Source organism: Notechis scutatus, chromosome 3, assembly GCF_049901735.1.
Source record: "Notechis scutatus isolate UNSWTSFEM ecotype Mainland chromosome 3, rNotScu1.2, whole genome shotgun sequence".
NCBI classification, from domain to species: Eukaryota; Metazoa; Chordata; class Lepidosauria; order Squamata; family Elapidae; genus Notechis; species Notechis scutatus.
In genome coordinates this window covers 209,534,388-209,546,019 of record NC_142011.1, presented here as the reverse complement: position 1 = coordinate 209,546,019, position 11,632 = coordinate 209,534,388, and the positions used below count along the sequence as shown (strand labels likewise).

At 44.4% G+C, this 11,632-nt stretch overlaps 1 protein-coding gene across 3 annotated transcripts in view; it reads right to left on the bottom strand.

Annotated features, from left to right (window-relative positions):
• Positions 1-358: 358 nt before the first annotated feature.
• The window catches only part of EFR3A (EFR3 homolog A), a 61,597-nt gene continuing 50,323 nt past the window's right edge, over positions 359-11,632 (bottom strand). For all 3 annotated transcript variants that reach the window (XM_087958916.1, XM_087958917.1, XM_087958915.1), the window contains 6 exons: positions 9,700-9,827; positions 7,133-7,221; positions 6,469-6,517; positions 5,401-5,504; positions 3,563-3,612; positions 359-2,724 (listed from right to left, as the gene is read on the bottom strand). In XM_087958916.1, the coding sequence (XP_087815042.1) occupies positions 2,619-2,724; positions 3,563-3,612; positions 5,401-5,504; positions 6,469-6,517; positions 7,133-7,221; positions 9,700-9,827 (526 nt within the window). In that variant the 3' untranslated portion in view covers positions 359-2,618. The remainder of the gene's footprint in view (positions 2,725-3,562; positions 3,613-5,400; positions 5,505-6,468; positions 6,518-7,132; positions 7,222-9,699; positions 9,828-11,632) is intronic.

Below are 11,632 nucleotides of genomic sequence, written 5' to 3'. Positions count from 1 at the left end.
GAATAGCAAGCCCCATGGACGTGACTGGAGAAAGGGGGGACAATATATGACTCCCCCCCCCCCACAAGGTTTGGTATTTTAAAAAGGAGCATTAAGTGGCCTTGAACAGCTTTGCAGACTCAAAAAAGGGGAACAGGGTCAGTTGGGGGGGAGGTGTAGTTTGCCCATCCCTCTTGCACTTTCTCTCGAAAGGCAAATGCATCACCTGACTTAAATTGACAATTATTTCCATTACCTAAATCATTGATTAAATGTCAGTCATCTTAATGACCCCATAATCTCCTGAGGGATGGAGTTTAATTATTAGTTAAATGTCAATAAAAGCCTTAAAATAGGAGAGAGAAACCATATTTCGTGATTCTTCCTTTATGTAAATTTTATTGCTTACAAGTGTATTTGCACAGTGTTCTTACATTTAACCGAACAGCTCGTTACAGAGTGCAGAAATCTACTGAAGCATCGGTGAAACAGACAATTCGGTTATTAACGAGTCTCTTCTGCAGTGGAGCAATTTTCACTTTTGCGTTTTAAAACGCCAACGGAAAGCCATACATTCTTTCAAATGGAACAGCTGAAATGCTAAGGAACGGGCCTACATAAAACTACCAGCAGGACTTTTGAGGGACAAAAACATTCGAACGACACCAACACGAGCACGGGCGATCAAGCACACAGGCCTTTCGCATCGGATGTTTCTGGAGCGCGAGGGATTGTTGCAGAACTGGCAACGTGGCTTCGTGGGCTTCCTGGATCACCGTCTACGCAGGAGGCTGGCGCTTTTCCACGCCAGCGTAACGCGCCACACAAGGGGTGCTTTCAGACCCAGGAGACAAGCCTGTCCTCACAAGCCGACGGCTTCCCTTTTTGCACGTTTCCCCCGCTAAACGCTACACAGCCACAAGAGTTGTGGAAATGTCGCAGTTCCACCGTGGAGTACAACAACAAAAGATGGAGGCAGCCCAGCAGATGAGGCATGAAAGGCTAGGTGTCTGTTGCATGCAGAGCAGCGGGGGAAGCGGCTGGACGGACAGCGGGACCAGTCACAGACGGCATGGGGTGTACATGGCAGCGCATTTGGCCTTCCTTTCGGGGCTGGCGCATAAGCAGCCACACTTTGGAAAAAGACAGAGGGGCCTTCCCTTGGCTTTTTGCTCTTCGGGAAGACATCCCTCGGATGACATCAGACGCCCATACAGCTTACCTTCCAAAACCAAAAAGGGGGAGCTAAGGGTGCCAAGGGAGGGGGCCCCGGGCATCCTGTGAGGGGCGCTGCCTCTCGTCTGAGCAGGCTGGAGCAGCTGCAATCACAGGGGGATGCTGCACCAGAGAGGTGGTTTCGTCCTCCTCTAAGAGCTGTGATTGCGCTGTCAAACTGAAAAAAAGGCCTTGGTTACACTGAGTACGTCCGGAGTTCGGCTCTTTTAACAGGCTGGCCAAATTTCTTTTAAAAAAAATAAAAAAATTCCTAAGACTTCTCCCCAATTTGTGTCCCCGGGGCCAAACCTATATCAATCACACCCCGCCCCCTTAGCAAACTGGCAACTATGGTACATGTTAAATTGCCAAAGCTTGCCAGCTATTTATTGAGCTTTTGAAGTTATTGGTAGGACAGGCTAAACATTTAATATCCACCCCGTTGTGTAATGTGTGTTAATGAAAAGGCATCAGAAACGGGGAATATCTTGAGCAGGACGCCTTGAGGAGAGAAATGGCAGTTGGCAGGTGGAAAAAGAAGGGGGGAGCAGGTACATTACAATAAGAATACTAAGTTGCCTGTGGGCGCCATCCGTATTTTTTGTTTTTCAGTTAATAAAATATCACTATCGCCACTATATTACAGAGAGAAATAGATCATAGAATAACCAACTCTTCTATTACAATTTCAGAAATGTGTTTTTAAAAACCCTCTCATTTGAAAATGCCCTTAGTAATACCTTGTGCTATACTAAATATATACTATATATATTTATATCATCTATATACCATTGTGCAGTAAAAAATAAATTTTCCCTCAAAGTATGGACTGTAGACTAGACTTTTTTTTTAAGACATGAAAAAATACTGCAGGCTTTAAAGCTCAAAATGAGGCCTTTTTTTTATCAGAACAGTGCATGTGACAACTATTTGCAGAAGCATAGAATTTTTGAGAAAGCAACTATGGTTCAGATTTAACTATTGTGGGCACATGCCAGTTCTTCAACGTGGCCTAGTATTTAGCATCATCCTTTAGTTAATGATAGCAAAGTTTCCACTTTGTATTGTTTTAAGGTGCTCAAGATTTACGTTACGAAAAAGTTTTTGATAGGAAACGAGCCAGCCCAGAACTTATAGACAAAGTGGAACTATAAACCTAAGCACACCCTTATTTCCAAACCATGAAACCAGCTGCCCCAAAATAAACCGTCTTCCGCTTTTCATTTTTCTTCGCAACCGCTTTGAGAATAGCGTGTACAAAATAAAAGATATTTCAGGTGCAATCCCAGCCTAGCTGCCCTTCGAGTTCATGGACGTGTTTGAAAACTCGATTAAATTGTGGCAAAGAGTGAAGAGAGTTAGGAACTCCTTCTGGGCTTTACACAGTGTGTGCTCTAGGACTACAATAATTCCCAGCAGAGCCCTCAATACACACAAAGATCCGGAAACTTCATCTCATAGACGGGAACAGATTGGTAATGGGGGCAGCCGGCGGTGATGGTCAGGGTCCCCGAAGGGCTGGGAGGGGGCCTGTAAAGAGAAAAACCTCAGGGTTATACAAGGCTGACATTCAGCTGGACATTCTGTCTTTCGGGCTGGCTTGGGACCCTGACTTTTTTAAATGAAGTCAGATCCAGAACGGCTTCAATTGAGGGAATGTATTTCTTCCTAAATTGTCATTTCTATTATTTTCTGACGGCTACTGGAGACAGTTTACGAACAGATAATATTTGAACAGTGAACAGTACATGGTGGAAAAGCAATCAAAGCCAACGGAGACTAACACAAACGCTGGTTAATCGAGCGATTGTCATTAGGGAATCAACATCGCAACAAAATATTACAGGTAGTCCTTGCTTAGCGACTGCAGTTGGGACTGGCGACTCCATTACTAAGGGAAACAGTTGTAAAGTGAAACCTCCTGTGACCATGTTTGACTGATGAAACTGCAGTTGTTATTAAATGAATCGCCAATTGGTCGTGAAACACCATGTCAATGGAGCATGATTTGTGACTTCCTGCAGGCTTCCCCAATGACCGCTTGTCGGAAAATTGCAAATGTAACCGCAGCATTTTGCAAACCATCATAAACTCACGCCAGTTGTGAGGCGCCCAAATTGCGATTGTGTGACGGGGGGTGTTGCAACCGTTGCTAAGTGTAAAAAGCAGTCCTAAGTCAACTTTTTTTTCAGGTAAGTCCTCAACTTACAACAGTCACTAAAGGAACTGTTGTAAGTTGAGGACTTACCTGAACTGTCCTTTGGTCACCCCTGAATTTCCAACACCCTTTGACTTCGTGACTGCCAAGTGCCCGTCCTCCCAATTTTCCCTGCCAAAATCCAACCAGGCCTCCGGCATTTCCCCTTACCGAATGGTGAGCTCCAGGATCTGAGCCAGTCGGTCATGGAGGAGGTTCGCCTGGAGAGAAAACAGGCCCTGTGAGATCGGGTGAGGATCAAGGCGAGATTCCTTTCGGTGGGACAACCCGCCTCCTAGAGTTGTGGGTGCCCCACCACTGAAGGTCTTCAAGAATAGATTGGACACTTGTTTATTGGGGATGGTATAAGGACTTGTGCTCTGGGCAGGGGGTTGGACTAGAAGACCTCCAATGTCCCCCTTCCAGCCGTAGGATTCTGTTGTTGTTCTTAGAATCATAATAATATAAGTCTAATGAAGAGAAGGACCAGGGGAGGCATGATAGCAGTGTTTGAGCATTTGAGGAGGTTACCCCAAATCCTCCTCAAATGAGGGGGTTCAAATATTCAAAGCACCTGAAGGCAATAAGAAACGATGGATGGAAACTCATCAAGGAGAGAACCAACCTGGAACTAAGGAGGAACTTTCAGACAATTAACCAGTGGAACAGCTGGACTCCAGAAATGGTAGGCGCTTCATCACTGGAGGCTTTTAAGAGGAGATTGCACAACTGGAATGGTTGAGGGTCTCCTTGTTGTGGTTTGCCGGCAGCCGGTGCAGCCGGCAGCAGAATTGGACAGTGGGGAAGAGAGGGGACCAGTCAGGGAGTCTGGAGAGGACTTGGACAAGAGTCCTGCGTCCGAGGCAGCGATGGCCATCTGGGAGTCAGGTGCTGCCTCCGGAGTCTGGCAGCAGTGAGGCAGAGGACCCAGGGGAGCCTGTTCCCAGTGCATGTGTACACAGAGCTGCCAGAAGAAGGCAAGAGCAGCTGAAGCAGAAGGGGTGACTCGGGAGTAAGGCTGGGAGGTGATGGCCCCTCCCATAAGGGATAAAAGTCAGACCTAAAGGACGAGACCTTTGCGGGAAGCAAAGTAGTTTGACTGCTTCCAAGTCCTCTTTGAAGCTCTGTGTACTTTGGTTGGTTTTTTCTCGTACTTCGGTTGGTTTCTAGTTCATTGGATGCTTCTGTTATTGGCAGCACTTCACAGAACTGAAAGGTGGGTGCTTATCTTGGGGGACTGTTTTGAGATTAGCTCTGGATGGGAAGGAAAGCAATTCCCAGCGTTGCAATAAAATAGGTTTTGCTTTTAAAACAAGTTTGTGATTAATTACGATTTACGAAGCCTATGATTTATGAAGCTTAAGTGGAGGGTTGGGCTAGAAGACCCTCCAAGGTCCCTTCCAACGCTGTCATTCTGTATCCTATCCTGTATTCTCTTCTTGAGGCATCCCATATCCCAGATTATCCCCCACTGAAGGCCTCTGATGACGCTGGGAAAATCCTCTCTGGGAGCAAAATGGTCCAGCACAGCAGCCTTCTTCTCTCTCCCTACTCCTTCCAAGGAGAGAAGGCAACGTTTTGGTCACCAGCTACAACCCTTTTCCTACCACATTGGGCAGAAATCTTTTAACGGAGTTTCTTACTCCGCCTACTTCAATCTGAAAAACCTACTCGATGCCAGTTGCTATCCACAAGAGCGGCAGCCCCTTCCTCACGCTTTGCACACTCCTTTGCCCTAATCTCACGCTTCACTGTACAGAATAAAACACGACAACGCAAAGTCTCCTTTGCACCAGGTGGTTCCTCCCAGCCCTCGTAGGAGGAGGTGGTACCACGAGCACTACAAGCAGGAAAGGGAGGCCCTTGGTCACCCCAGCTTAGCTCGTGCTGTGGGCTCCTCCTCGCTCTCTTAAGTAGACCCTCCGGCTGCCTTGCAAGGCTACCTGGGCGTCACCAAGCCGGGTGTGTGTGTGTGCTCGGTTGCAGAAGACGTTGCTTGCTCCGCTCACCTTGGTCTCGCACTGTGCCGCAATCTCTTCGAAGGGAGCTTTCTGAAACTTCTCGATGACAAGGCGTCTCTTCTCCTTCTCCTGCTCTTCAAGGCCGGTGTTATCTTGGGAAGTGGGTGATTTAAAAATGAAAATATGGAGAAAGGGACGGAGAAAGAAAGAGAAGAGTAAAAGAAAGGCCCCGTTCCCACCCCACGCAGTGAGGCGGCTTCCCGAAACGCCCTGGTTGAAGCAGTCGGCCTGGGACCCCACCTCAGCCTGGCTGGCTATGCCAGAGACCACACGGGTCTCCTTGAGAGTAAACGCATCGGTGGCCTCTTGCCCCCCACAAGAATTCAGGGACATTTAGCATTGCGTTATATCTGAATAAATGGGCATTTCTGAGTTCCTCCCTTTAGCCACCAGGCTGCATTTTGCTACGCCATACGAAATAAATGAGGGGAAAAAACTTAATTAGGGAACAATACTTCAAAAGAAAAGCTTGTTCCAGTTGGAGAAATATTAATTCAGACTCTTTAGTAGATGGACCTGATCCAATGTGGAGTCTAATTTGTCTCATCATCAATATTAACTACGCAGTGCGGTCGTATTTTCACAACCCAAAGGTGTTTTTTTGCAAAAGACAATTCGACTCTCTTGGTTATTTTCCTGGAAAACGTTTCGCTTGTCATCTGAGAAGATTCTTCAGCTCAACTTTCCTGGTTTTTTTTCCTCCCTTGAAAATATTTCGCTTCTCACCCGAGAAGCTTCTTCAGTTCTTCAGAATATACAACTACATGACTTCAGAACTGGAGAAGCTTCTTGGATGAGAAGCGAAACCTTTTCAGGGAAAATCACCAAGAAAATCTAGTTGTCTTTTGGAAAAAGCATCTTTGGACAACCATGACCTGGATGACTGACAATCTCCAGAGATATTCCTGATTGTTTAACTGAGGAGATCCAATCCATAGTAGCAAGGATTATGACTACATTATTGAGGGAGAAAATTGCTGCTGGTTAAAAGTACGATATAACAAGGAATTGGGGCGGTAGGATAGATATTTTACTATATGATGTGGTGCATTTTACCTATTGCCTTCTTCAGTGCTTCAAAGGTAATTTCCTCCATGCTGTTGACCTGAAGGGGAGAGGGGAGAAATATTTTGCTTAAATACACCAACAGTTGAACAAAAAGGAAAATAAAATAATTTATTGTGTTTTACAGAGCGAGCTGTAAGGAGGAAACTACGAATCAAGCCACATAGAAGCCACTAGATGCCTGAGAGGGTAAGCCTGCAAGGAGACTCAATAATATTTTTGAGCTCTGTCAGTAAATGTGGGGAAACAACCCCAAAACTTGGGGAATGCCTGGAATCTGTTCTTTCTGTCAGAGGGGAGGATATAAAGGGTTGACCAAACGAATATTCAAGCAATCACCAGGAGACAGTGAGTTCTAATCCCACCTTAGGCATGAAAGTTGGCGGGGTGACTTTGGACCAGATGCAAAGGGATGGAAGGATAGGTGCAACTGATAGGGTTAAGGTGAGGTCACTTAGGACAGGGCCCTCCAAACTTGGCAACTTTAAGACTTGTGGACTTCAACTCCCAGAATTCTGGGCATTGCCTTCCCCCGTTGAATTCTGGGAGTTGAAGTCCATAAGGCACCAAGCTTGGAGAGGCCTAGCCTTAAAGGAACAAGGAAGATGAAAAGCTTTTGCAAAGCTGCACAATGTCCATGATCAAAGGGACGTACCTTATCTTCTGCACCGTTTCCAGGAAGGAGGTCCACCTGAATGGACACGGTGTCCACGATACTCTTCCTTCGTGACAGCCGGTCCTCATCTGCAGGCATAACATCAGAAATGCTCATATTTCTCATTGTGGGTGATATAAATTGCAGTATACAGTATGATAATTTAGGCATGGAGGGAGGGAGATAGATGAAGGATGGATGGATGGATAGAGATAGATGAATAATAGATAGATGATAGACGGGTGGATGAATGTAAATAGATGAATAATAGATATAGATCAAGGTCTTCAAACTTGGCAAGTTTAAGACTTGTGGACTTCAACTCCCAGAATTCCTGAGCTAACATGACTGGAGGAAGAATTCTGGGAGTGGAAGTCCACACGTCTTAAAGCTGTCAAGTTTGAAGACCCCTGATATAGATGATAGATAGATAGATAGATAGATAGATAGATAGATAGATAGATAGATAGATAGATAGATGATAGATAGATAGATAGATGATAGAAAAGATATAGATATGATGGATGGATGGGTGGATGGATGATAGGTAAAAGATAGATAGATAGATAGATAGATAGATAGATAGATAGATAGATAGATAGATAGATAGATAGATAGATAGAAAAGATATAGACATGATGGATGGGTGGATGGATGATAGGTAAAAGACAGACAGATAGATAGATAGATAGATAGATAGATAGATAGATAGATAGATAGAAAGAGAAAAGAAAGAAAAGAAAGAGAAAGAAAGAAATATAGACATGATGGATGGGTGGATGGGTGATAGGTAAAAGACAGATAGATAGATAGATAGATAGATAGATAGATAGATAGATAGATGATAGAAAAAGAAAGAAAAGAAAAAGAAAGAAAGAAAAAGAAAGAAAGAAAGAAAGAAAGAAAGAAAGAAAGAAAGAAAGAAAAGATATAGACATGATGGATGGATGGGTGGATGGATGATAGGTAAAAGACAGACAGACAGATAGACAGATAGATAGATAGAAAGACAAAGAAAAAGAAAGAAAGAAAGAAAGAAAGAAAGAAAAGAAAGAAAGAAAGAAAGAAGAAAGAAAGAAGAAAGAAAGAAAGAAAGAAAGGAAAGAAAGAAAGAAAGAAAGAAAGAAAGAAGAAAAGATATAGACATGATGGATGGATGGGTGGATGGATGATAGGTAAAAGACAGATAGATAGATAGATAGATAGATAGATAGATAGATAGATAGATAGATAGTAAAGAAAGAAAGAAAGAAAGAAGAAAGAAAAGATATAGATAGATGATGGATGGATGGAGATAGATGAATGATAGATAGATGATGGATGGATGGATAGATATAGATGAATAATAGATAGAGGTAGATGAATGATGGATGGATGGGTGGATGGATGATAGGTGATAGATAGATAGATAGATAGATAGATAGATAGATAGATAGATAGGTTGGTTTCAGGAATTAGGAGTATGAAGAAAACCTGTAGAGAGCTCAGTTAAGTGCTTGACTTATGACTGTTCACTTAGTGATCATTCCAACTTCTGACAGACCTATCTGGGAGGTACTTATGACCTGGATTTGAAGTTGTGATGGTCACCACTTCCCCCAGTCACATGACTGCACTCCGTACGCCTGGCAACCAGGCGCATTTATGTCCATTTACAGTGTCCCACGGTCACTAATAGTTGTCAAATGTCTGCATAGTGTTTATGTCCATTTTGGGGCAACACCACGCCACCGGCAAACCCTTGGAGGAGGAGAAACAGCACGACGACTTTGGAGTCCTTGGTGCTCTCTGAGCTTGGAGGATTCCTTGCAGACGTTTCATTACCAAACTAGATAACCTCATCAGCTAAAAGGGAGTGGGATTTGCGAGGAGGAGGAGGAGGAGAATAATGACAACAACGACGACTGTGGGGTCCTTGGTGCTCTCTGAGTTTGGTGGGTTTCTTGCAGACGTTTCATTACCCAACTAGGGAACGTCATCAGTGCTAAAAGGAGTGAGGATTGCAGAGGGGGAGGGGAGAGGACGATCATTCCTACAAGATTTTGTAGCCTTTGCTGTCTGGGGAATTCTGGGAGTTGAAGTCCGCCAGGGCTTAAAGTGGCCAAGATTAGAGACCCCCTGATTTAAGACGAATGGACTTCAACTCAGCATGCTAGCAGGGGGGAATTCTGGGACTTGAAGTCCTCCGGGGCTTAAAGTGGCCACGGCTGGAGAGCCCTGGTCTATAGTGGGAAAACAGAACAGCTTGCTTCCTCTCCAAATGGCTACCTGGGGGAAACAACAGGTGTGCAAAAGAGAAGCAAGGAGTCTCTGGCTGCCCTCTGGAACAGCCCCCAAGGGTATCTCCAAGAGGGCGGCAAGGATGGCCAACCGTCGGCCTTCAAGATCCAGGAGATCCAGGCGCTGTGGGAGTTGTCGTTCAGCAACCTCTCTGCTCAGCCACAAACGGCCCAACGGAAGCGCTTTCATCCGACCTATTCTGACAATCCAGGGCCCCAAACCGAGGGGCTTCCCCCTCCGGGCTGAGTCACCTCCGCTGGAAGGCCTACCCGCCCCAAGAGCCTCACCTGTCACCTGGGGCACGTAAGGCACCGACAGCCTTTCCGCGCTGTAGCCGCTGCCGCCTAAGGATTCCACGATCTTGTGAGTCAGGAAGAACAAGCTCTTGTCGTCCTTATCAAAGTTCAGGGGGATGCTGTAAAAACAAACAAACAAACAAATAATAGATTGATCGACATGAGTAAACTGACATTAGCAATTAGAGAGCAAGAAGACAAAGAGTATTAAAAAATTTGGGATTTATTTTATCAATGGCTAGATAAGAAAATAGGGAAGTAAAATATAATACAATATAAATATAATAATATAGCAAAGATAAGACAATGTAATGTGTTATAATTGATTACAATGAAATGAATATTATGAACTGGGATATGTAAAATTTGAGATATGCTCAGAAAGGATGATGAAAGTCTAATAAGGAGTTAACAATATAATATGCATATTTATATAATATGAATTTTAATAATGCATCTAGAAGGGAAAGACTGTTGATATTGTGCACAAAAGGTATATACCGACCCACTTGTATAACGGAAAGATGCTTTTATGTTTTGTGTGTATGTTTGTTTGTTTATGTTTGTTGTTTAAAAAATAACAAAAAAATGGGGGAAAAAAATACATTGATCGAAACGAAAGGGGAAACCAATGAGATTGTGAGCGGATCTCTAACAAAACAGAACAGAGCTGGAAGGGACCTCAGAGGTCTTCTAGTCCAGCCCCCTGCTCAAGTGGGAGACCCTAGCTAGACTATTTCAGACAAATGATTATCCAGTCTCTTCTTAAATAACTCAAGTGATGGGTTACCCACAACTTCTAGAGGGGCTGCCCTAGAGAGGAGGAAGGGGTCAAGCTATTCTCCAAAGCAGGGGTGTCCAACCTTGGCAACTTGAAGACTTGTGGACTTCAACTCCCAGAGTTCCTCAGCCAGCAAAGCTGGCTGAGGAACTCTGGGACTTGAAGTCCACAAGTCTTCAAGTTGCCAAGGTTGGACACCCCTGCTCCAAAGCACCCGAAGGCCAGAAAAGGAACAATGGATGGAAACTGACCAAGGAGAGATTCAACCTGGAAATAAGGAGGAATTTTCTGACATCAACCCAAGGAACAGAAGTTGCCCTCGGAAGTTGTGGGAACTTCATCCCTGGAGGCTTCCAAGAAGAGACTGGACTGCCACCTGTCAGGAATGGAGTAGGGTCTCCCGTTTGGGCAGGGGGTTGGACTAGATGACCTACAAGGTCCCTTCCAACTCTGCTAATCTATAAGGCCAATCAAATCTAACATCAGATTTAGTAAAAATGCTACAGGTTCTTCTTTAGGATGTCATAATAAAAATGAAACTGCTATACTGCGTCGCTTGTACTGCACTCCTAGCACTGAGGATGTTAACTAGCTGCGTATGTCAAACCACGTAGTAAGGCTGCACTACTATTACCCTTCTCATCTTTCCTGTTACTTGTTCCTTTAGCATCTTATCATGATAATTTTGTTCTTTGTTATCTTATGATTAAGGATGATTGCTTTTATTTAGAATCCTGTGACTATTACTAAGTGTTGCATCTTATGATTTATGATGATGGCATTTTATGATTATGACTTATGACTGGTTGCTTCTATGTATACTTGAGAGGTTCTGCACCAGAGACAAATTCCTTGTGTGTGTCCAATCACATTTGGCCAATAATCTCCTCTCCTTCCATCTTTTTCCTTCCTTCCTTCCTTCCTTTTTCCTCCTTTCCTCCCTTTTTTTCCTTCCTCCCTCCCTTTATCCTTCCTTCCTTCCCTCCCCCTTTTTCCTCCCTCCTTCCCTCCCTTTTCCCTCCTTCCCTCCCTCCTTTTTCCTTCCCCCTCCTTTTCCTTTTTCCTTCCTTCCTCCCTCCCTCCCTTTTTCCTTCTTTCCTTCCTCTCTCCTCTCCCCATCCTACCCTACCGTACCCTACGAAA